Source organism: Triturus cristatus, chromosome 4_1, assembly GCF_964204655.1.
Source record: "Triturus cristatus chromosome 4_1, aTriCri1.1, whole genome shotgun sequence".
NCBI lineage: Eukaryota > Metazoa > Chordata > Amphibia > Caudata > Salamandridae > Triturus > Triturus cristatus.
In genome coordinates this window covers 251,788,009-251,815,127 of record NC_140585.1, presented here as the reverse complement: position 1 = coordinate 251,815,127, position 27,119 = coordinate 251,788,009, and the positions used below count along the sequence as shown (strand labels likewise).

Below are 27,119 nucleotides of genomic sequence, written 5' to 3'. Positions count from 1 at the left end.
CCACCTCTGCCAACTCCACCCCTAAGGTGGGGGCAGCGAGGTGAAGCACAACCTCGAGTCCCCGCCATCTTGAGGATGGGGGGACCCAGCCAACCAGGGACAGGCTACTGCCCCCTTCTGCTGGAAAGCCTATTGAAAAGAAAAAAAAGATATTGAAAATGTAGGCGGTCACTAAAGAAAACTGCAAAAAAGGAGCCTACTCCCAGAATAAAGTTGGTGCACCACAAAAAAGCTATTCTATGATTACTAGCAATAGGCAGGAAAACTGGTAGTGAGTGGTAATGTAGGAGTAGAGGTAAGACCTGGATCTTTATCTAGCGAATGAGGCCCTCACAAAATAGAAATAAAGTTTATAAATATAATGCTAAGAAGGTCATCAGCTTTTAGGTCCAACAGGTGTTAGGATGCTCAATGTAAAAATTCAGTGAGGGGAGTTTCAATGGTAAGCAAGTGGTGAGACAGAAGCCGCACACAAAGTTAATACAATACAGTGTAACCATCAACATTTTCTTACTTTTTTTATGACCAGCTGTTCAAGCCTCCAGATCTGGGAACAACGTCAAGCAGCCATTCCCATAAGGAAGTGGTGTTGGAAGAATAGAGCTTTAAGCTCCCTCTTAAAGTACTATATCAAGAGTTCGCCCAGACGGTGGGAGGGATGGAATTTCAGACTTTAGATCTATTCACTGGAAAAGCTTAAGTTAGAGGGCTTGCTTTCAATAAGTTTGACTTTCCCATGCTGAGCAGAATCTGCAATTTGAAGTGATAGTGAGCCGTCAGAGATGACCAACTCCCAGGCTATATAATTTGATGAACCGTCTTATATAGGCTTATGAACATTGCAGGCATGCTTGAATACACATCTTGCTTTGATGGGAAGCTAATTGTCACAGTTAAGCACAGGCATTCTGACAGAAAGTCACCATAGGAAAAAACGAAGGAATGAATGTGGAGTGCATGGGGTGAACTACGTCTCCTAGAAGGCTGAGGGAGGCAGTAGTCCTGTTTCCTTTTCTGTCTTCCTTCTCTATCGGAACTCCCGTACTTCCCCCGGTGCTTGTCACCTGAGATCGGATCCTGTTTGCCGTACGAGCTGAACTGCCTTCAGCACATTTCCAGGAGTCCTGTGAGAACGCTGTGTTCGATCTACAAGGATTTGTTTCGTTTTGCGCTGGGGCGCGATATATCGCTCCTGCCGTGTATTGGCCTCAAGGAAAGAGAGGCACACCCCCAAGAAACGCTTGGATGCGTTTCCTTTAGTTTTTTCACCTTCGCGCTGGGGCACGATCACTGTCCTTGAAAGCGCATGGAGGCACTTCACTTGAGCACTTGAGCACCTTCGCGATTTGAGAAGCGCACAGATGCGTTTCAGTTGGTTTTGACACGGAAGGATTACCAACTGTTCTCATGAGCTCTTGAAAGGCTTCATGTGCTTGTTTTTGTTTCAGCACCATTTTTGTTTATTACTTTTGTCTGTTCACACACGCAAATAGTGTGAAGTAGAAGTAACTCACACTGGAACCTTACAGAAACAGACCTCATTACCAGAGGACTATCGGGTTACAGATAAGTACATTGTATTGACTGTCTGCTGAGTAGCCAACTTGTATCAGTGTTACAGAGAGTACGTTATGCACTGAGGATTAGAGATTCCAACATATCTTGATTTCTTTTCTTTCTTTTTTCCTTTTGTGCCTTTTTTCTTAAGTGGAATGCGTGCAGCAGCTTTAAATATAAAATGCAGTGCATCACATAGTTAACATTGATAACGACTGAAAGATAAGTGTGGAAAATCAGGTTTGTTGTGTCTCTTACACAGGAAACACGGGGCTATCATAGGCGTGAGGTCTACAACTCCAAACCAGCGCTCCCCTGGGTGTTTTCACTGCTGCAACTTTGTTTCGTTTGTCCCTTTTTTCCCTTTCCCCTATTGTGGTGTGATCTGCTGAGTGGTCTCATACATACCAGCAGGTGGTTCCATACAGGAGGAAAAGGTAACTTAGCATCTTCCATCACTCCCGCTGTATCCGGCTTACCAGGTTAGTGTTAACCTATCTTCGTGCCTTGACACTAATTAAGAGTGAACAGGATTGCAATTATGAGATCCGATGTCCATGAGCCAGAGGTAAGATGAGTGGCAGCATTAAGGTCTCCTTTTAAAGAGGCAAAGTGGATTCTAGGTATGCCAAATGGAAGGGAGATACTGAAGTCTGGTTGTGAGATGACAGTACTTATCTGCTGGAAGAGGGACTTCATTCCTCATAGGAGTCTGATTGGGTACTGTGCTTCTTCAGTTACTGTGCTAATGTGGGTGAGCAGACAGTTTCTTGCTGAGGGTGAAACCTAAAGATTTGCACTTCCAACAACAGTGCGTTTGTTGCATCAAGTCATCCTTGCACCGGAGTGGAGGAATTTGTGGGACTAGGAGGAATTTAGTCATCAGAGGGTGCAATTTGAGATATATCCAGCATTGGGGGTTCTGGATAGTGTTAGCAAGGTTGGCATTGTCATTTGCTAAGAAACCATTCAGGTTCAGATGAGAATCGTCAGTGTACAGATGAAAAGCGATGTTATAATGTCTTAACCCCTTCGCCGCGGCAGGAATTCCGCCGCGGCGCTGGGGGGGTTTGGGGGCAGGTGCGGTGGCGCTGTGCTCGTGACGGAACCACTCCGTCACGAGCCACGGTTGAGCTGTGCTCATGACGGAGTGGTTCCGTCACGTCTCCGCCCACTGCGCTAATCGCCCGCACAGGCAGGAATTAGCGCCGCGTGGGCGGAGCTGCCGCCAACGGCCGCAGCATGACGGAACCACTCCGTCATGAGCACACAGCACCCGTGGCTCATGACGGAGTGGTTCCGTCATGAGCACGGAAAGGGTTAAGTGTCATGTGCAGACAAAGAGCATCATGGAAAGAAGAGTTCTGAGGAGCTCCTTGTTGAAAGAGGACGGGGCATGAGGGGGCATGTGTCGGTTTCATTTGCTGGGAGCTGTTGGACAGTTGTGATTCAAACCACCTCAGAACCATTGCAGACTTCCAAATCAGACATCCGAAAAGAAATTAGGCTATTAGTTGCAAAAGATGAGAGTTGTTTACAAGTAATAAGTCCACTATGGTCTTTTTACTGGGAACCAAGAGCCCTATTGTAGCATTTGACCCTTTCAGGGTAGTGAAGCAGAGCAGTCCAAGACCTATTTAGGGCAGGTGGTGTGGACTAGTACACCCAGCCCTCTGGTATGCAACAACACTCAAAATATAATTGTCCAGTCAGTGCTTTTATTTTTAAAAAGGAAAAAGTACTTTTATGACACACACTAGAAAATACTATGAATTAAAATTCACTAACTGAAATCAATGGGGCCAGTATCAATATACCATAATGTTACAACCCACAAATAAAGTAAATTGGGGTAGTATCAATGTTCAATAGCATTCAATGTACTGGAAAACCTTTTATTGCTAACCATCACAATTGTCAATAAAGCATTTAATTTAAAAACATGTTCTATAATTTTTCTTTTAATCTCTCCAAGATGTTAATGCAACTTTAGGACCCGCCTCTAGGGATTTCAGCCCTCTTCAGTCCATGACCAATACTACAGGCTAATGGAGAGCTATAAATCCAGGGAAAACTTTGCCCGAAGGCATATACAAAGCCCCTAGGAGACTTAGGACAACTTATAAAGACATTACTGAAGGGTGGGGGGGCTGGGGGTTTGCTGCGCTCTCTGCAGCCCCCTCCACAACACATTTCCAAAACTTTGGTGGTACCTCTGTGGGGCACCACAAGGAAGCAGGATTTTCCTTCTAAAAGCCCTCGCAACGGCGTATAGGGGGCTCGAGGTGTTGGTTAGTGACTAATATAGCAGCAGCTTTTTTGTAGGCAAGTTTTTACTGGGCTCACATTTTTCTTTTCAAATTACCAGGAATCCAAGCCCACCGGGCACCTAGGTGCTGACAAGGCAGGGGAAATGGGTGCCCCAATGCTCCCCTGGCTCCGTGCACTTAGCTTGAACACCTCATGTGCAATGCATGGGAGCTGGCATTTTTCTTCTGCCGCCCTTCATACCCATACGGGTGGGAGTGGTGCAATTTTTTTCTGCCCGCTGCAAGTGTGGGCAAAGGGACAAGAGGCTGTCATGCTCTTACTCCTAGACGTGGGCACGAGCAACATACTTGGCCAGTTGTTAGTTTATATTATGGGGGATGGGGTGGGCCACTCAACGTTCAGGCAGGGGGTTTCCCACATACACAACCCCAAGGGAGATCTATATTATATATAAAAAAATGATGCTGGGCCCACCCCCGGGGTCTTGTCCCTGCCAATAGGGATTTTCTTCTTGGGTAGTGGCGAGTCATATGCTCCATTTCTCACTTGGTTCCTCTGTGGGACCGAGCTCTAAAAGGTTATCTGTCAGGCTCCGTAGAGCAGATTTTAACATTTTGCTCCTGGTGGTCAGCCTTAGCCAGAAGTCTTCAGGAGGCATAAGAGGGACTGTGCTACTGGCCCTTGAGAGAACCCTCTTAGACCTGGGGGTCAGCTGAAGTCAATGTCTCATGTCCATCCTTGCAGCAGCTCAGGTGGCATCTCTTTCCTGCTGGACATTCATTCTTTTGCTGCGTTCGATCCAGGTCCAGTGTCTTTTCATCTCTCTCTCTCTTCTGCAGGGGTTTGAGTGGGGTTGGAAAGTTCTAGTAGCCATGCACCCCTGGCCCCTTCTAGGATTGCAGTAAAAAGCCTCTTTAGGACATGGTCACCCCCACTTTTTTCCCACTAGTAATTATACTTTTGATTAGAACTGCACTGGGTTCCTGCTAACCAGGACCCAGTGCCACTTCCCTAAAAGCTACACACATCGTAATCCAATTGGCAAGGACATTAGCACTCGTAAGACTGATAAATGGTATCCCTGGTACCCAGTGCATAGTTGCACTCAAACTGCAGGAAGACTGCCATTGCAGGATGTGTGAAAGGGTGCAAGCCAGCTTGAAAACACGACATTGCCCACTCCCTGTGTGCAATGTCCAAGTACACTGCATGTACTATATGTAAGTTACCCACACAGCAGGCTTTTAGTGCCCTAAGGTAGAATGTATTATATTACATGGAAGGCACATCGGCATGCGAAGATATGCTCCTGTGATGCCTAGTTCCATCGCTAGTCATTGCAAGTATTCAGGAAGTCATGTTAGAGGACATGTACTGGGCACAGGCCATTACGAGTTACCCAGCTACATGATTGCTTCACTGAAAAGTCATGGTGTTTGGGATCAAACACCTTTTCTTATTAAATCTGTACTGATGCCAGTATCAGATTTATTAGGACATGCATGCAGAGGGCACCTCTTAGTGTGTTGGCTTATTGGTATCTTCCAGCCGATCACCACAGACGGGTTTCTGTCTCCCGGCAAGGGAGAGCCCAAGCTCTGAGATTAGGAACAATGCATGCTCAGCAGAGGGTGTTCTCACCTCCTCCAGCAGGATGGCTAGCAATTTGGCATATCAAATCCAGAGGCATCAAAGCCTCTGCTGCCTTTGACATGCAATCCCAACTTCCCCTCCAGACCTGGGGACCATTTTAGCACAAGAGCAGGCGGTAAATTAGTTATGCAGAACGCGTGTTTCACCCATAGGCTATCCACACCCCTAAGGTGGGCTACCTGAAGTGAACAGCCAGAGAAGGGTTTCACCATCTTGTTTTTGGTGAAATAGGGACTTCCTGGTCAGGAAAATGCCCACTCCCCAAAGGAAGTGGTCATTTAGACGGCATAGTCACCCTAGTGGTATAAAGCCCATTGGCTACTATGTCATACTCCCAGGCCTGGAGATTCGACTTCCTGGGAATTGAAGGGCAAAGAAGAGATCACCCCAGCGAAAAGCAAGCACCTGCACAGAACCTGGCACCAAACCATGCCTTGCTGCTTGCTCCTTAACAACTGTATAGACACGACTCGCCCTGTGGCTGTGCATCCTCCCCAGCACTTGGAGGACTGTCCTGCACTTCGACAACTAGCTATCATCTCCCTTGGGATGTAGGAGCCATCCCCCTGCACCTGCAGGCACGGGCCACATCTGCTCGATTCACCGTGTTGCTGGCCATCGGGCCCACCGAGGGATCACCACTTCAGGAGGAGGTTGCCATGGCAGAGTTTTGAGATGCTAGACCCACCACACCTCCAGCTCAGTATCAACACCCTGCGTACCGGGGCCCTTGCACCCGCCAAGGCTGGTTTCATGTCCAGCCCAAACCCCACAGCTTTGGAAGCCTCCAAGTACATTGAGGGACATTAGGACAGACAAGACCTACGACTAGGGTGGCCCTGCTGTTTTGTTTTCTCCCCTCTGCAGGTATACAGATAGAGATACACCGGGAGCGCCTCAAACTCAAGTGGCCAGCCAGCCAAGACCCTCTGCAACCGAGCTCCCCAGCTTGGGTCCAAGAATTCTGACTGCGTCACCTTAGCCTAGAGTCCTGAGCCCCCCTTTGGGTTCATCCAGACTTGACCACAAGTCCTCCATTACAGCCTTTGTTTAAAGTCCCATTGACTTCAACGGTGTAGCGCTCAAGGCTACCTTCCCAACCAGCCGCTCTGTACCCGGACACCCCAGAGCAGGTAAAGTGAAACTGCTTGTGGGTCTTTGGACCTTGGCCCCTTAGTACCAAAGGACACGTCTGAACTCCGTCTGCAAGTACTTGTTTGCTGTGTGCCTTTGTCTCCAATAGGATAACACTGTAGCGTTCGAGGCTCATGCCTCAAAACCGTTATTTACGCTATTTTTCCTTTTTCTTCTAAAAACGATAACTCTGCTTGAACTTAAGTGATTCTAAAGAACTTGGTGTCTCAATTCTTATTAAAAAAACTTTAATTTTTATAAATTGTGCTCGGATTTCTATTGAGTGTCAACCACTAACTGATTGCGTGTGTAAAGCAAATGCTTAACACTCCCCTCTGATATGCCTATGCTACCACAAATAGAGCACTTGGGATCATTAAAGTAGGCCCTGTAAATCAATAAGGGTTGTCCCGACTTTTTGTATGGTTTGCCCTTACTTTGGCATCACTAAATAAAAAGCCAGCGTCCTACAAGAATTCCACATAATTACTCCAAAATCCAATGACTTCAAGTTGTCTGTGGAAAGAGTTCCCCAGAGAACCTCAGCTCGGCCCCTAGCTGATACATCAGCCTGACCCCTTCCGACCAAAACCTCAAAGGCAAGCCTCTCCTGTGTTTGTCCCCGAGGTTTGCCTCTTCTCATTTGTTTCTGGGGACCGGGGCTGTCCCAGACAAGGAGCAGTGCGACAAGCACATGAACAGATTCAGATTTGCCATCCCATACTTTCCTAGTAACTTGGTCTAGCACGGTTAATGGCTCTATTGTGTGGGGATGCCTTTGATCCTCTTGCTAGAGAACAGCATAATTAACTTGGTCAAGCACAGAAGGAAAAAGGCCTGGAATCTGATTATGAGCTGAGGCAGAGACATTTGACAATTCCCCAATTGCCATTAGGAGTAGATGTATGATATAAGGGAGCGCTCTGTTACCTTGCTGGACCCTGCAGGCCTAAGTGGGGCAACACTGTACTTTAGTGCAGCTTTTGCCTATAATGTGTAATACAGTTTAAGCACCACAGACCTTCAGTAAGCACCGCAGACCAACACTATGAATGCCCACTCACATTATAAGGCCTACCCTTGGTTTGTGCCGATCCCATAGGAGTCCCTCTTATGACATGCAACCTGAGAAAATATACCGGGCTGCACAAGAAAGTAGACACACATACAGCCCGCACATGGATGTGTTCATATGTAAGTAGCCCAAAGCCTCTTATCCTTGTTGCTCAGCAGCAATCTTATCTTAAAAGACGGACACTGGCAGTTAGCACTCAGTCCAGTTGAATGAGAATTTACAATGAGTGAGACTCCGGTAGAGAGGTTCACTCTCAGTAAAGAGTTAAAAACCAGGTAGCCAAAGACAACAAGCATTTGCAATGCAATAGGTCTCGTAATTGCAAGATTATGAGCTAATGGCATTGTAAATGACAAAGCCTTGTGTACTTGTGTTTAAAAAACCTTGAATAATAATAAAAGGCACTTTTATTTACAATACCAATAGGTCAAAGTTTCTAAAAAGCAAGACCTATTGGATTGCAAATGCTTGTTGTTTACAAGGCTCCATGCTGCGCTTGCATGTTAAAAGGCTACGCCCCTTTTTTTTAGACGAGCCGTGCCTAAAGAAAGGTCCGCGGCCGCTATTAAAGTGAAATCGCAGTATGGGGCGCCTTTAGCAAAAAAGTGCATTTGTTTGTCAAGCTGACAAACTTTTTTTCTTGGGAAAAAGCGCCCTGTAAAAGCACGCACGGCGAGTTGCAGGAAAGTATGTAGTGCCTGCAGTAGTAGAAACCATTAAAGAAAATAGTGCTTACAGAGTAAATAAGAACTACCCTGTAACAACAGAAGTAAAAGGGCCAGTCCTCAAGGGAGTTTACAAATGAAGGCAAGGCGGTACTAAGGAGGGACTAACAAGCCTATTAACGAATTAGAAGCCAGTATTTACGAAGGACAATGACACAAGCCAATGACAACTATGGGCGGAGAGTGGGCGGAGCTTAAAGCCCATACGCCAATACAGCATGGCTCGCAGAGCAGCGCAAGCGCTGCCCAGGCTAGACCTAAAAAAAACTACCCAGGGAGATTACAAGGGCAGATCCCGCTTTGCAATTCTCAAATAATGTATTGATTTATTGGACATGACAGAGGGTTATATCCCATTTATTTTGTCATGGAAGGTGTGTAAAAATGTTTTGCAGTTCTCCTTGAAATCTGTTCAAGAGATGGTTTTAAGATATTGTTCCTTAAGTTCTAAAACTGCATTAGGGTTATTTTAGCCAGATTGATTGCCAATTTAAAGAAATTAGTGTTGGCCTCAAATATGTATTTTTTATAGACTTTATGTTGATTCATAGATTTATTAAGCTTGATTTAGAAGGGTTTTACCCGTCAGTCTCAGTCATTCTTAGTATTCTCTTTGTGTATTTCTTTTGAGAACCATTGTGTTGAAATATATATATATTTTTTTAATTTAAGTAGGAAAAAGATCACCTGCCACTTCAGTCATGACTGAGTTATAATGATCTGCCATTATGACCGCATCAGGCTCCCTTTTGATGTTCATTAACTCTGTAGAAGTGAAAAGGCTAATTACCTTTGGTAACACCTTCTCTTGTAAACACTAGCTACACCCTTTGGTGGCACATGGTTTCTTCCAACAATAGGGAGAACTTTGGCTTAAACTATTTGCCACTGCAGAGAACACGCAATATCAAGCTTTTGCATGCTGGTGGTTCTCCCTCCGAGATGCCTTCCATCTGGACTGAGGCTTGGAATTCCTGCACGCCTTTCCATCCCTACCACCCATAGTACTGAAAAAGATTTTTTTTAAAAGGACTAAGTTCAAGTCATCCTAGTGGTTCCAGACTGGGCAAGGAGACTGTAGTACCCCAGATCTTGTGGCCATATGCCTTTGTCCTCTGATTCGGCTGTACTTTTGGGAGGACATCCTGTCGCAACAGCAGGGCCAGGTTTTGCACCCGAGTCTGCACAACCTACACTTCCATGTGGGGAGAATGACCGGCGAAAGTTGATGGCTTTCGATCTTTTTCCCCGAAGTAGTTGCTTTCATCCTGGCAGCCAGGAAGCCTTCCACCAAAATTGTATATACAGGACACTGGGGGAAGTTTGCTTGATGTTCCTCCTGTGACCTTCTGTCTTTACAGGCAAAGCTATCTAACATTTTGTTGTTTTGTCTCTCTCTAGCCCAGCAAGGCTTTGCTGTGGTGACAGTTATGGGTTATTTTTCGGCCTTTTTAGTTGCCTGATCAGTTATCCCTTTTCAAATCACTGGCTGTAATGGCTTTCGTGAACGTGCTGATCCACATGTTCCTGTCAACATCTGCTGGGATGCCACAGTGAGACCTCAATTTGGTTCTCAGTTGAAGTTCCACTCCTTTTGAACTGATGGGCACCTGTCTTGTCCTGTCCTCCTTTTGAATATAAATCAGTGTTCCTCCTCACTATTAAGTCTGTTTAACAAATGAGTGAACTCCAGGCCTTGCCTGTCCAGCAACCATACACGTCTTTTTTCTGGACAAACTGGTGCTTCAGAAAGAAGCGGCTTCTTGCCAAAGGTGTTCCACCTAGAGCAATTCATTATTTTGCTATCTTTCTACACCCCATCTCATCCATCCAAGGAAGAGGAGCGGCTCCACTATCTTGATCCTAAAAGGGCCCTCCGATTTTACATTGATAGAATCAGAGACCATCGATTAGACAAACAATTTCTGTGGTCTTCTCTGGAGCCAAAAAGGGAACAGCGTTATGAAAGAACTAGCACCTGATGGATTGCATTATGTATAAGGATCTGCTATGGCTACCAATTTCACCGGCGTAAAAGCTGCTATCACCGTGCTGGGATGCAGTGTGCTAGTCTTGGACATATGTCAGGCTTCTTCGTGGGTTTCCCTACACCCATTCACAAAGCACTATTGCCTGGACAGCTATTTCTGGCAGAACAGGCACTTCGACCTGTCAATCCTGCAAGATTTTCTGGTCTGAGCAGTTCCAAGACCCACCACTTGGAATACTGCTTCAGTATCTATTCACAGGATGAGGAATCTGTGGTTAGAAGACTCTCAGAAGAACAAGTTGCTTACATTTGGTGATGCATTTTCCGGTAAAGACTAACCGCAGATTTCTCACCAACCCGCCCTCCTTCCTGTTCTGTGGAATGGACACATAGTCTATTAAAAAGATCCCAAAATTTGAGATCTGCACACTGGCATATTGTGAATGCTATGTGTTCTGCCTCCGATGGCACGAAAAACATCAGAAAGAAACTGACGTCAGCGCGCCACTAGTATATAGGACCAAATGTTAAATTTGTGGCGGACCTGAAGTGGAGCCACACAACTCCAACTACAGTGCGCTAGAGAGTTGCTATGAAAATCTTCCTAATCTAGTCTGGCGCCTGGGGAAATTCACAAGATGTGGAATTTGCAGTTAGAAGTCACTATCAAAAGTAAGTTTTCATAACAGGCAAATTGATTTCTTTTAAGACCTGCACCGAAAACTTCATTTTTTTAGTTTCACATTTAATAGATCTTTTGGTTTAGTGAAATAAGGAGTGATTCAACCTGTCCTAAGAATTGGAGCTTTACACGCAGTAATGCCTTTTTAAAGATTAATTCCAGGATAGAGATTTTCACATATGTGGAACTTGTGTCCAGTTGTTTACCCTCTGTGTTTGTCAGTTAGAGGGCCACTGGGATGCTCACCGTGGCATCTTTTTAAAGGTTAGAAAGTGATATCCTTTTTTATTTATTTTTACCAGCAATGGCAAAGTCAATTTTCAAACAGCAGGTAAGGAGAAATACCAGGACAAAACAGTGACATGTGTCTACACATGTGAACATAGAACAGTTAATGTTGGTTGGTGGGGATCCAAAGACAAAGCTCTGTGGGCACTGTAGTTTGAATTATCTAATGAGATTCCAGTAAGGCAAGCAGGGAAGAATTCACTGTTCAAGAAAACCCTCAAGATGGGCAAAAAGGAGGCTCTCTTTTTCTAAATAGGTTTCGGATTAATTCTTTCAGTACGTGTGTCATTTATTGCCTCTGTGAGTACAAAAACTGATTAGCACTATCCTCGCATAAGCCTTAACTGCTTGCCCACACTACCACAAAAGAGAGCATTTAGTGCTGTCATGTTTGCCTCTGTAAACAAGTAAGGGTTGCCTGGACGCTCTGCACAGTGCACCTCATTTTGGTGCACTACATAGAGAGCCAGCTTCCTACACTATTGTTTAGGCAGAACGGGCTGGGGATGAAAAAAGAATAAATCACCATGACTTCACTATGCTTTATTAAAGCTTTAACTATTCTTTCATTTGGTCATTCAAGCAAGATATCTGTGATTTGTGCAAAGGAGGTAGGCGAGTGTTAACATTAAAAAGGATGCTAAGCCAACAATAATACTCTGAGTACTTTTGGTGATCACATTGCTCTAGGATTATAAAAAGTCATTACAACTCACCAGCTTCCATATCAGAGAGGTACAGTGTTATTTAATGCTCATCTTACCTGGAAGTGCTGCTTTGCTGATGATTCCGGTTAGCAAGGCCAGCTCCTTCAGCGACCCAGCACTCACCTCCTGACACCGTAGAATTGCTTGGATTGTGTCTGAATGGGCAATAAGGAACTGCAACACCTATGTAAAAAAAAAAAAAAAACATCTGCAAGGTTATTAAAATATGCAGAAATAAGGTACCAACTGCTGTGAAAAAACAGACAGTTGAAAATCACACAACCATGCAGGAAAGAAACTTCAATAATGAAATTCAGAGCCCAAAGTATTGACTAAAATGAAAACTATCAGTCTTTGAGAAGCAAACTATGAAATATTACCCAAGTTAAAAAATACACTACAAGAAAGGAAATACAAGAGCACCACACGAGGAAGATATCAAATAAAATAAAGCATATGTAATATAGAAAAAGGCAAATGCAACTCAAGGGAAGGATTAAACGTAATATCCAGTAGGGAAGGCAAACTCAGTTGTTAAGAGAAGGCCCAATTCATTGCCCACAAAGAATTAGGAAAACAATACTTACCAGTGCATATGAAAAGACCCAACCCCTTCTCAAATAGACAGCATTACTGGCACAATGCTTATCATGTATTAGAGCAAACTTAGTTCCTATCAGAGATGAAGACGTTTGTGTATACCAGGGCAAGGCAGATATCAATTTTTAGCAAGGCATCAGGTCCACTAGGAAGCGGGCTAAACTCAAGGAATGCTCACTAGTATGGAACAATTTAAGGCACAAAAGCGACCAGAAAGGAACCCCTCCATTCAGACACAGAATTTGTCCTACTAAAGGAAGGTGTTAAAGTGCCAAAGGACAGAATCAACCTGAGTGCTCAATGCTTTTGGGCACTAAAAATCATAAAAGTAGCATTCCATATCCTTTCCCTCTAGCAATATTTCTATTGCTCATCTGGCCAGTAGTGACTGCACTTCTACCACAAGGAAGGAGGCATAATCTTCTGAGGTCTGCATACAAACAGGTGGGATATTGTCTGGGGTAGCTGTATGTGAATGGAAGGGCACAATGCTAAATGATCTGCAGTACCCAATGGTCTGAAGTTACAGGATAACAGCAGGGCAGACAATACTAATTCTGCTTCTTACCAGCCGTGCATGAACATGGAAGGGGGAATCAAAGCCACTTGGTCGCAGCTGGGCCAGGTGAGGAAGAAGACTGCTGCCCTTGGTGGTGTCCACAGCCTCTGACACCACTATGCCCTCTTGAGCCACACAAGGGTTATGTTAGCTGTTGAGGACTGCCTCTGGCAACACGACAGACCTCTAGAGGATACTCTGAATTCTCAGTATTGTTGGCGGAAAGGACAGACTGGGGATAGCAAGCCTAAGGAGCAGACCCATTCAGAGCTGTCTTTGAAGCACTCCAACATAGAATGAGCTTTGTTGCAAAACAATATTGGCGTCATCAATTGGCACATCCCTAAGAGATTCTGCATGTTGCCAGAAAGTCTTGTGGTGTGCATCCATGCATGAAGTCTGATGAGGGTACTAGTGCTCGTGGTCTGTCACACACAGTGCTATCCACCTTACTGCATGAGGGAAGGCTTTCCTGAATTAGTCAAGGATGGCGGATAGATCGCACTGGTCATATCGCATAAAGTGTGCTTGTGACGTCGCAGGAGGCAGCCGGCATTCATGGTCCTCAGGAAAAGATTCTTTTGCTGAAGTCATCAATGAGTATTGACTCTCAGTGACCATTAATGTTACGATTTGCTTTGCTAATGGAACCCTGAAATACCAAGTTCTCGGTAGTCGGGTGCTGAGTCAATAAGGCTGGATTTCCAGGGAAGGGCCTTTCACTTCTAAATACTGGGGAACTTACTGAGGAGTTGAGCACGGCTTGGATCAAAACTGCAAGATTTCCATCAGAACCTCGTTAAAAGGTAATAAGGGATCTGAAGTAGCAGGCCCAGGCTGCAAAATTTCTGTTTGTCTTACTCTGTGTAATAAGACGTAGGTCCAACACATCTGCTGCTCGGAGAACTAGTTAGTCATGAGGAAAAGTTTGGAATGGTAAATGGTGTCAGAATCTGACCAAACAAGGCTTTCTAGCCTATGCTAACACTCACATTGAGGGACAGTCTGGGATCATCTAAAGCAGGGAGTACTTTGGTAATGTCAAAGTGAGACATGTGCCTGCCTCGTAAGAGGCTAGGAGACAGACAACGCAGTGGAGTTTGGTCTTTGAAGTGCCAACACTACAAACTCTCTCAGGAAAGGGAGTGGCAGGATGAGAAGAAGTCCCACTTGGACTTCTTGTACCTGTGGCTTTACTTTCCCAGGACCTTGGCTTCCCAGAAGAAGGCACCTTGGAGCAGGACCAGGAGTGACCCAGTGACTTGGAGCTAATACAGGTCCCAGAGTCCACAGCAGAATAGTTATGGCCCAGCGTGAGCCTTTTGAATTTTTCCTTCCAGAAGGAGACTCCTGTGCTTCTCCAGCACAGGGAAATAGCAAGAGTAATAATCTACTCCTCTTTTCAAGTCGGAAAGACTTTTTTTTTAACACAATCTTTATTGCATTTTTGAGTCATACACATGTACCATCATCTGGCACATTTCAATAAACCATAGCAGTTTACACAGACAGGACAAGTCCATAACCCTCGACAGAATCTTTTAAGAGCAAAACTCACTTCTTGGAACAGACTGGACAGGTGCAGCTTTGTAGTGGGGGGAGTGGAGAGAAGAGTTGTCGGGGCAAAAAGAAAGGGTAGGCACATCTATGCTGCATGACTTGTAGGACCCATCTGCCAGACGTGATGATACAATGGGAGGAAGTGAAAAATCCTGCCACTCACAGGATTGGGACACACCATTAAAAACAAAGCAAAGCAAGTTGTTGGCTTTTGCTGTGAAGAAAGGGGACTGGGAGGACTGATTCCCTGATCACCTGCATGTTACCTGCCAGACCCATGTTCTCAAAAGAAATGGGATGACAGCTGTATCGGCTGGGAAGACTCTCTTGGCCAATATACCATCCCTCTGGAGTAACCTCTGAACCTTTAGACTGATGCAGGAACTGCCTGGCCAGGGTCGACAGACAAAGTATTTTATTTCATGCCTACTATTTGTAAGGAGCTGGTCTAAATCTTACTCAATACCTATGTGTATTACATGATCAGTCTCTTGAATATTGTTCTGGCTAAGTGATTAGTATTTTCTCTAATTAGATAACGTTATTGTATATGGTTAATAAAAAACGTTACAATGAAGCATTAAAAAACACTAAAATATGTCAAATTAAAACAGCATTGGTTGAACTACTATGAATTACCCAACAGCCAGCTGTGTGCTATAAAACAATCTTCAAATTAAAATGACTGAACAATAAAAACGCAATTTCCTAAAAGTACAAAACATTTCATATCACATTCTAACATTTGGAGTCCAAAACATTAGCGTAAATTAACGCAGCAAACGCGAGGCCACAGTGGCTTAATAAATTATTTAATCAAACAATTACTGAAGAGTAATAAAGCTGATCATTTGGGGAAAATACAGCTAGTTAATGCAGCAACAGCAGGACAACAGTAGCTTGATAAAAATTACACCAAAAAACATTAAAACCAATCTTGTGAAAGATTAGTTTTTCATGCAGATGGCTATATCAGCCGAAGTGATTGCACTGTTGACTAGCCTTCCCTAATCTGCTTTCCACCAGCATCATAAACTTTGTAAAAACAATATTTAATTGCAAATTGTACACTACAATGCAACGCAATAATTGCCTGCAGGAGCAATACCCTTTTCATTTAGCAGTTTTCGCAACAGGGATCTCCGTTCAACTAGTAAACTAGGACAAATGCAGATCATATGAATGATAGCCTCGACTGCAGTCATCACTTTGCTTAAATTTGATCCAAGGTGGCATAGTCATTTGTTGGTAGGCCTCTAAATCTTTAAAGCATAATCTTAGTTTGAAACAAATTGTAGAGCATACTCCCTGATAAGACTGTGTTTTGGACTGTGTAATCATCCAGGCACAAAAACGATTGATAGAACCTTGTCCTGCATTCTTAAAAACTGCTTCATAGATTTACCTTTTTTTTTTTTATTCTGAAAATTAAAAAAGCAGAGCCCACTGGTCTTTTCTTTGTAAAGATTCTAAATCTGCATCCAAATATTTTTCACACTGGTTGTTTCTATCCTGGTCACAGTCAAGTGTGTCAGGCTTAGCAGCCCTTCTCTAGAAGCATGTTTTTATAAATGCCTCTAAAGACTTGCAACCGCCTGCCTATCTAAGCCAAATGGCGCTACAAATGGTGTAGCATTTCTTGGAAAGAGAAAAACTGATTTTTTGCAATGATATAATCCAGAAAATATGTGACTTTTCCGCAAAAGACTTCAGAGTCTATCGGTTAGAACTGGCACCAACTTTCAATGTTTTGGCCATTGGCTCCATCGTCATTCCTCTCAAGAACCCGTTAATAGAAATAAGGGCGTCAGCTTTTGATTGAATGGCCAGCTTGTGAGCTTGCATATTCCCTTGACTGTCCACAATAACTCCTAGATACTTGTACTCCGATGCTCTTTCAACTGGATAGCCAATGATGAACCACTTCTCTTCTTTCTTCACCTTCTGGCCGACGACAATTTTAGTTTTTTCTAATTAATTTCCATTTTATTTTTTGCAGAAAACTCATCGAATGTCTCAAGAATTCTGCAAACCAACCCTGGTTATACTGAGAAGTAGAGTATCGTGACAGACGCAGTGTCTATCGCAGTGTTTGATTTTGTAGCGATAAAAATGCAGGCCAGAGGTTGCTCTATGGGAAAATGAGTTAATGGTACGGCAATTTGTTTTAGGAGACGATAACTGGGCCAAACTTCATTTCATTTTTGAGTTAACGTGGCTCCAATCCTTTGTTGATCCCTTTCAGTCTATTATTTCAGGGCAGTGTATCTCATGAGTTTGCAAGTATGTAATTGTTAAATTGGCAAGCACTCTACTTTCGGAAACATATTTCTAACAAAAAGCATTTCACAAAACAGAATTGCAGGAGCCGCCGCACTCGCACTGACTTTGAATTCAGTTCTGCATCAAGAGCTTCGATTTCTTGCTCTCTTAAAGGCCTGGCCAAAATGGTGGGATAACCATTGTCTATATATTTTGTTAATCCTATTCCCCGTTTTCTAAACGAGTCTTTTAAAATAAATCTGTTCTGCAATATCGGCGTTAGCCCAAGTCAGCAAGGTTGGTTCATTTAGTAACGAGCTACGAGGCGGGAGAAATTTGATAGTTTTTATGTAAGTTGAATTCAAATCTCCTAAGCTTTCCCGGCCTTGCAGTAGCTTGATTATGTTACAGCGATTCAATAAATCATGACCATTCCTAGACTGATATTTGGGCATCAATCAATCAATCAGGGAATTGTAAAGTGCGCTATTCACCGGTGATGGTCTCAAGGCGCTGGAGGGTGTGGGGGGTAATGCAATAAAAGCTTTGCTGTAGTGATGTCCATAGTTTCATGACAATCGTTAAATGTTGGTATTCTTTCATACTGAGCTGCATTGGCCCTCACTCAACTAGCTAAAGTTAGTTTTACTGTTATAATTTGCTTGTCATCATCTTTAATCTTTTTGTGTTGCAGTTTCACATTCAAAAACTTTATTAGTATGAACGAAACTTTGAGCTTCACCAGATTGGACACTGCACATTGGTTCTTGAACAGCTGCCATGGAACATTTGTCCCTCGACATCTCTTACTGGTCTTTGTGCCATTTGTTGGAGGTTCTGAAGCTTTACGCTAGGGCACCGGGCTTTTTCAGGAGGGTTATTTAAATAATCTGCTGACAGCTCAGGATTTTGCTTCCCTGTGATTATCTCTCTCAAGATCAGTGTTATTAGATTATTTTTATTTATGTTTGTGACTTATAAAGCGCACAGATACCCTAAAGGATTACCCGGCGTTAGACACAAGTAGAGAAAGTGCATCCCCTAAACTGAAACTAAAATAGCCAGGTCTTCAAGCCCTTGCGAAATGCCATAAGTTAAGGGCAATTCTGCAAGGACTCTGGGAGATTGTTCCAATGCTGGAGACCCAAATTGAGAATGAGCAGCCTCCCTCTCCCATGTGTGCGCAGCAAATTCTTGGCACTTTGCACAAGGATTGGGAAGATGACCAGAGCATGCGAGTGGACTGATAAAGTGACACCAGATCCTGAATGTACCACGGGGCAGGGTCCGATCTATCCCTGTGCATATATATCACAGAGCTTTAAAGTGGATCCGCTTGTCTATGGGCAGCTAGTGAAGTTTGCAAAGCAAATGAGACGCAGATACGTACTTCAGAAGAAGAAAAAGTAGCCTGGCTGCCGCATTTTGTACTATTTGCAAGTGCTGAATTTGTGCCCATCCACGCAGAGATCCTGCTCAGGCCTAGATTTAGGGTGCTGGAGCGATTTCCCTGTGCGGACGACAAAGCGAAGACGATATCAGTGTCATCCGTACTTGAGAACAACGTCAGACACCAGCTCTTTATCAGCTCAGCAAGAGGCCGCACATAGATGTTAAAAAGCATCGGACTCCGTGCAGAGCCCTGAGGAACACCATGCTTTAGTGCATGTGCCTTTGATCTAGTACTGCCGGAAGAGACCTGAAATGAGCGCATCTCAAGAAATGAGGCTAACCATGCTAGTGCCGTACCTTGCGACCCCAAAGACACTAGCTTTGCCAGGAGAGTGCAGTGGGATACAGTATCGAATGCCGCACTAAGATCAAGTAAGGTCAGTGCGGCTGTACTTGCTCTCATCCAGGATCCGTCTGTGATGTTCTGTGCCCCCCTACCACCCCCTCTCCAGAGAGTGGATTCCATACAGTGTCCAACCTGGAAGCCAGACTGCAATAGATACCTTTGCAAGGATGGACAACAGGAAGATTGGTCTAAAGATTGCCCAGACAGTGGCATTGAGACTTGTGTTTTTTCTGGAGAGGAAGAAGCAGAACATGTTTCCTGGCCTCCAGGATATGTCCCTCCTTCAGTGAGGAGTTTGGTACTTCAACCAAACTTTGAAGTTCCTCAGGATCGAAAAGGCTCAACTTAAACGGAAATGCAGTGCTCGTTGTTAAGTACCAAATGAACACACCACACACCTCCAATCCACAATCATGCAACTCACAACTCTGGCAATACACAGGTTACAAACCCACATACAACATGCCAAACAACATGCCCACCCCCCAGACAAAACAGCACAACTTACTGTGGCAACCTGTGCTAGCCATGTGCATGAGCCATCAATGGCATGGCACCTCAGCCACACAATCGCAGAATGTGGGGAGAGGTGGGAACCAGGCATGAGCGAAGGAGGCAACTGACCCATGAATGAGAATGTACACAATGCCAAGTGTGGCGTAGATGTGCTGGACAGACTGCAGTATGCAGACCACAGACATATCCATGTCGACATATAATGCTGGTGTTGGTAGTGTTGTGGACACAACCATTTCACCCCAGCCAGTCGGGCAGATCCCGGAAATGTAGCTCGTTACGTTCCTCCCTGTAAGCGTGTGCGGAGTGTGCTGGCCCGGAGTACGCCAGGCACGCTTAGGGGTGTGAATAAAAAGCACGTAGCCCTGGGCGTGGTTCTCTTCTGGAATGCCCAACGTGTCTGCTAGGGTGGCGCCTCTCACCCCGCCACGAGGCCGACGCCGTGTGTGGCCGTGGCTGCGATCCTGGGCGCCTGCTGCAGCCCGGGCCGCTGCTCCCAGAACCAGTCTTGTCCGCCCCATTGCATTCCAGGCCTCACTTCTCACCTGCCGACACCGGCGTGTCTTCAAGAGTACCCACCACGTGCCTGTGCCAGCTACAAGCCAGAGGCCCGCGACCTTGGCAGCCTCCTCAGACCATCGCGGACTCCGCCAGCAAGGCCCGCAGTACTCCTTTTCCTTTGACGCACCCCACTGGCATACCCAGCGGACAAGTAGGTTACACATTTGGAACGGAGTCTTGATTACATGATGGCAGAGTACATATTCATGGCATTGTTTAAATCCCTATACTCCCTTAGATGTGGTGCCACCAACTCTGTGCATAGCATTCCGACAACACGTGTCCGTGGGCCCCTGAGGACTTCTGCCTTAGGCCTACACACCGGTCCAGCAGGCCTCAGACAAATCCAGTCCAGTCCATCCCAGGCAGGACACGACATCGTCGCAGGGTGCACACCCGGTCAGCTCTGGTGCCCCCACCTCCGTCAACCAGGAATCTTCTCCACATGGATCAGTGTTAGAGATCCAGGAGGAGCTGGCTGCACAGCGGTTGCCCCATGCTGACCACTGCCTACGGCACACACTGTGGTCGAGTAGGACACACAATTGGAACAGAGTCTTGATTTGTTCATCGCAGAGTTAATATCATTGTACAGGCCTCATCGCAGACTGCATCCTTTCACAGCTCTTGTGCCACTGACTCTGTTCCACGGGAGTCATGGGCACTCTCCTGATGAACTTTGTTGGCGTCTGAGTCTATGGCCTGGGGGTTGTCTTCATCATGTAGCTGATACTGACGTGGTGGGAAAAAAGGAGACTGTAGCATTCGACTCCTCCATAATGCCCGATTCTGTTTGCTTCTGCCCTCTGCATCATGCCCTGGATGGACACCTTCCACTGTCCCCCTAACACTCCGTGACATTCTCCTTGGACATCAACGAGGGCCCGCTAAGCACTCGTGGCCCTATCTCAATGCACCACAAGTCACCGTCCCTTGCGGGTGTACCTGTGCTGGCCGCAGGGCATCCGGGGTCACTGCCTCTGTGCAGCTCATGTCATGGACCCTTGCTGTTTGTACTTTGAATTTCTGATTGTCTGATCACTGTCGTAGTTGTTGCCAGCACCAACCAACCCCTGAGGGGTTGCTTACACTACCTAACACCCATCCAGCACAGGCGTCGCTGGACGTGTGACCCTGGCAATAAAACATGCCGGGCGCACGTGCCCGTAGCCAGTTCCATAAATTCTCTTAGTGTGTCCGTGTGGTCATTATGTATGCATGAGGGCAGACCTGGGACATGTAGCTGTGCCGGACCCCCCTGTGAGCGTGAGTGGACCAGCGTATGACGTAGGGGTATGTTCATTCGATACGTGGTTCTGGGCGTGGTTGAGTTTAGGCCTTGACAAGGAGGTAACTGATGCGTGTGTCTCCAGTGTAGTGTCTGCGCCAGCCGTCACACAATGTACAATGGTGCCATGTAACATGCCCACGGAGTGTGGCCTCGGCCGAGAGGTACATGAGGGTTAGCAAGCCCGCCCGGGATCATACATGCCAACTTGTGTGTGTGACGCTATTCCCGCAGCATGAGCCAAAGGTCTACCCTCAACCACAGGGCGAGTTCAGCCAGGCATGACCTTTACATCTGTGTCTGCCCTGTCCTTACCATGGGCCTACACAAACGTGGCCGCCCACCTTCAGTGCACAACATCACTGTCGTTGTCAGGCTTGTGGACATGGGCAGACGGGCATGACAATGGTGCGCCGTAGGGGTGCAAGTGAAGCAACCGCGCTGGTCACACTAGTAAATAGGCATGAAGGGAGTAGCAGCAGTGAGGCTACGCAATACACATTGATGCCGCTCATTTGCAACAAGCAGTACATGTCATACAGGAATCACAAAGTCACACATGTCGCACACCAATGAACCAGTGAGCCTGCCAACACATCATGCAGAATCAACTATTGACTCATGTCTCTCTGCACTGTCACAGGTGACCAAGGATATGCACTCTGTGCTTGGATGATGACGCCCCTCCGAGCCTCGAACACACAGGCGCAGAGGCAGTACAATGCGGCCCACAAACGCACCAGGGGCATCGTGGAATGCACATTTGGCGTGATGAAGTCACGTTTCAGGTGCCTGGACGTCACAAGTGGAAGGCTCCTGTACAGCTCTGACATTGTGTGCAAGATGAGCGTTGCATGTTGTGTGTTACACAACATATGTGTACGCAGCAAGGCACCATGGATACCTGTTCCAGAGGCACCGGACGATGATGAGGCAGGTGGACCACACCCCACTGCAGCCGCAGCAGGAATAGCCCGCAGGGACACCATCGTTGCAAATTTCTTCTGATGAGCATGTCACATCGTGACAGTCCTTGGCAATCATGGGACAGTACAGAATAAACACAGGCACAGCAAGTGCAAATAAATGCATTCCAAAATAACATTCTCTAAGTGCAGGTCATTCATCTGTTCGGGCACATCACTCGGACAAGTGTGAGTGCGACATGGGTTGATGACGTTTATGATGTGTTCATGGATGGTGGGTGTGTCACCGAAATGCCAGTTCTGTGTGTCACACTTAGTAGGGTATCCCACTCTTTGGCGTTTCACGTGTGTCCGAGATCATTCCATTTTGGCTGCCATTTGTGACCTACAGGTGACAAAAGGGCTCCTTTTGGGTTAGTAGGGTATCCCACTCTTTGGCGTTTCACGTGTGTCCGAGATCATTCCATTTTGGCTGCCGTTTTTGACCTACAGGTGACAAAAGGGCTCCTTTTGGGGTCAGTTATGTACCACCATGATGAAGGGATGCCCCCTGTGACTCAAGTCCTGTGACTCAAGTCCCACAATATGGGCAACATGTACGTAAGCGGGAGTCACTGCCCCTACATTCGTCCTCACTGTCATTATTGAATGATCATGGCAATGACACGTCTGTGTGCAGGTGAGGTTGCTTGTCCCTCTGCAATGTGAAGGGGAGATGCAGTTTCACTGTGTGTTCCATGCATGTGTCTGCATTGGCGAAGTTTACATGAAGACTGCATGTCAATGTACATTGTGACTGTGAGGAGATGCCTAAGTGATGCTGGACAATGGTCATTTGTTCTACGTCACGGACGTGGGGTTGAGCTCGTACATGGTCATCTCACTGTTTTTAGGTCTCGCCTTGCTATCGCGTAAGCGATCGCAAAGCAAGACTATTGTAAGCGGGTTTGAAAAGTGCTCCCAAAAAGCAGATTGCATGGCTAGCACGCGCACAATCACGCGCATCGTGCTGCCATGCAATCTGCTTTTTGGGAGCACTTCAAAGGGTCTGCTCCCCCGCCTGGAATGCGCTCCCCCGCCCCCAATGCGTGCGCGCGCCACGCTCCGCCGGGCTTGTCTTGTTTACCATCTCCTGTTCTACTTTCTCTTTCGTCTTTCTTGTTTGTGTACATCTTGCTACTCTGTTGTTGTACTGCACGCCGCTGGGTGTTCACCTGTAGCGTTCCTGTATGACAAACAAAGTATTAATAAACAATACATTAAAATACGTCTCCAAAATAACAACTGCGGTTAACCACAAGACAACTCGTGTGTGTCTTCATGAACCGTAGTCGACCTTCTCACAGCGATGTCTTTTCCCATATTCACTCTGTAAACTAGGCCTCCGTTAACCGCCTGCAGCCCAGGTCTGTGTGTAAACACCACAGGGACGTCTTCTAGGTTTGATAACATGAAAATAACTGAGCGGGGATAGCCAGAGCGTCTTTCCTACCGCCTGGGCCGCCACACAACATCACTGATGGCCTAATGCTCTGTGGTTGAGACCGGAAGTTCCCTGGGTCAAGTAGTTCTGCCTGCTGGCTGACACTTCCTTTTGAGAAAACTGATTGCTACCCCTACTTTAAAAGGAAAACTCCAGCTAAAGGGTATTTTTTTAATACACAAAGCCCAAACCCCTATAGAGTACCCGGGCAGCCTCATGAGTCATTGGCACTTTTAAAGTTTTTTTTACCCTGGTAAAATGTGCGCAGCTGCAAGGGTTTTGTCTCCCCCTAGACAAAGAGATATGTCTGCACCCCCACCTGAGGGCGCTACCCTGTGAGCAGCACGCAGCCCCCAGTCTTTCCTTCAAATACTATTAACTTGGGTAATAGTGACACCTGTTTGTCAAAGTGTTTACAAACTACAGAAGTGCGGGATGACGCTCTACAGAAACAGCAAGCGTTTAAATATTTATTTATTATTATTTCACTAAAGCACCGGTATTTTCAAATGCACGTTGAAAATCTTTCTGGCGGGGTGTAGTGCTTCGCCTTTTCTTTCTGTGGCAGTTAGAGGCGCACTAAGGTTACTAACTTGCTGCATGTCAGCAGGTGCAACTTTCAGATACAACTTTCCTAGCCTAGGATTTTCCTCTTTTAAATTAGGTGTTATGCCACCCTAATAACTACACACAAACTCTCTAAGTTCATGGAGGAGGCGGGGTAACATGGGGTTCAGAGTTACATTGGGTCATTCAGGAACAGAATTCATGCCCCCGCATCTATACTGAAGCACATCCAAGGTACATTTTAAACCTCATCAATGTATTAAAAAATGTGAATAAATAATCCTGGTAAAGGCATTTGATTAATACTTTGTTCATTTTTAATAAGATATGTCTGGCTATATTTCTCCTCACGCTGTCAGTGGACTTTTGGCATTTTACCTTGTTGTGGCCTGGAGGTAAAGCAGAGTACAGATGTGGCAATGTTGCTGACATGCTTTTTATTTTGGCTGAATTTAACAAGCATTGAAAATGCAAAAGGTCTCGCATTTACGCAGGTTTAAGCTATTGGCATTGTAAATGACAATGCCTTTTATTTTATGTTTTAAAAACCCAAACATAAATAAAAGGCATTGTGATTTACAATGCCAATAGCTCAAACTCCCGTATATGCGAGACCTATTGCATTGCAAATGCTTGTTGTACTCTGCTTTTATGGTGCTTTTTCCAGCATGACAGGTGGGAATTGCAGGCCTATCGCTGGTTATCGCTGATTTTTGTTTAGCGATTGGCCTCATCACAGCTTTTTTAGCGTTTGTGTTTCGCATGTTTGTGGCGTTGCGTTGGTTTTAACGCGGTCATTTGACGCGTTGTAGTGGGTCTACGCATGGTGCCGCCGTGTTGAGAATACCACGTTAACACAGTGTTATTTTCCCACGATAGATTGCGATGTGAAGAGTTGTGTTAAGCTACTTTTGAGGTAGTTATCACACGTTCGAGAATATCCCCCTTAGTGTGTTCATCATTGTGGACCAGCGTAAGTTTGACCAGGCCTCCTTTATTTTAAGGGGTGGTAATTCAGTCTGGTCCGAGCTCCTACATTGTTCTTGTTCAATATTCCTGGGTTGATTGAGGAGCATCTAAAAGAAGACTGTTACTCTCACATAGTTCAAGCCAGGACCATTGCAGAAGCACATTGGTGACTCGGAGAGGCTCAATCATCTTGAAACTACTTCCCATTTATCATTGGTAGTACTCAATCTAATAGAGCAATTTTTTTTTAAATATCTTTTTATTTAAACCGAAAGCAAAGTACAACACCACAATAGCGCCGCCATTGTTATACATCGATATATTTTCAGAATTGTATTGCACATCAGATAAGTACCCACCCTTTGTCCATCCACCTACACATATTTAAAATGGTGATATATAATCAGTGGAGGGGCTGGAATTCCTTTCAAAGTGAGGGGGAGACACACAATCCCCCATGATATTCGTTTCAATTTCCCCATATTTCCTTCAATTTTTTAGGGCAACCCCTATTCTTGTTAACTACTTTCTCAGCTATCGTACTCCAGTCCCTATCATTTTTCCAATCCCACAGACGTGGTGCCATTTCAGCCCCCCAACAACGGGCAATGTTACGTTTGGCTATCACCAGGCCTACAGTTATCCTTATCTGGTCTACCAATTGACATACTTGAAGGTGATGGAGAGAAGATGGGCTGATCTATCTAATATAGCACCGGGATTGCTTGTTTGCATGCTCCATTTGATCCGGAGAGAACTTTCCTATAATGAATTTGTAAGATTCTGCAGGAAAAAAAGTATTTAATGCTTCTTTACCCTGTGGTGATTGCGTGACTTTTTGGTTCTCGCTTTCCACTTGGCAAAGCTGATGATAAGAACCTGAAGGGGCAGCTTGTTTTAACTTGTTAAATATTTGTCAGTAGTCAAAATCTCAGGTTTCTTTAAGAAAGTTAGAAATTAAAATTGGCGAGCCTGCTGAATTGAGTTGTTGAGCACTCTAGGCCGTTGTTGCCTCTCGGAATTTTGACTTGCCCTACTTTTGGCTCAATTTCTCTCCTGTTTAATGTTGTCGCCACTGCAGTTTTGCTTACTATTCTGGATCTCATGGTGTACTTTTGATATATTTAAGCCGCCAAAAATGTCTGGAATGTTCTGTATAAAAAATAATCATCCGAAAAATAGAATTAATCCCTATTCATATGCTCTACAAAGATAGTCCTTTAAAGTCTATGGCGCTCTTGCTGTAAAGTGTGGAACGGGACTTAGGACTACTTATGTACTCCTTACTGGCCCCCCCTGAACTTTGTCCTGTTGGAATTAGTCGCCCAGGTCTGGGCTGAGTAGTCGAACACAACTTTTCCAAACTTTTCAAAAGTTTCTAAACTTTTTGTTTGCACTTTGGACTAAAAAGCTGAGATTTACATTTAACTTAAAAGTCTATCTCCGGAACCCTGTGGTGGTTATTGCTCATCTTGGTGTCTAAAAATTCATTAAAATATAGTCTGTATTTATAAACTGATGTCAGATTTCTTCTGCGTTGTGTGACTTTCATATTCTGGTGTTTGGTGCTTCTAAATGCTTTACACTTGTTCCTTTGTTTAACCATTGCTGCTTGAAGCCACAGCTACCCAGTGTTGAGCAAATGGTTTTACAAACTAGCCTGACTGGACCCAAGCTGTTTTTGTGAGTGTATTACATGGTGAGGTCGCACAACTGCACCATATAATACACCATAATCCTCACAGAAAAGGAGACCATTTCACAGAATGGGAAGATGGTAGGGCAGAGAGAAATCTGTGATTAGAGTATTCATCAGAAAGGGTATTACTGAAGGGTAGTAACTTGTTTTTCTGAAAGATACTTCTAATTGCAGATTTCTTACCTTGTGAAGAGATACGAAAGCAGTACCTCCCAAAAATAGTTCAGATCATAAAGTCCTGCAGGACCA

General features: G+C 45.1%; 1 protein-coding gene across 1 annotated transcript in view; it reads right to left on the bottom strand.

Annotated features, from left to right (window-relative positions):
• Positions 1–27,119, bottom strand: part of NUP205 (nucleoporin 205) — an 839,084-nt gene that overhangs the window by 161,531 nt on the left and 650,434 nt on the right. The window contains exon 35 of the mRNA XM_085651995.1: positions 12,139–12,265. Coding sequence (XP_085508121.1) covers positions 12,139–12,265 — 127 coding nt within the window. The remainder of the gene's footprint in view (positions 1–12,138; positions 12,266–27,119) is intronic.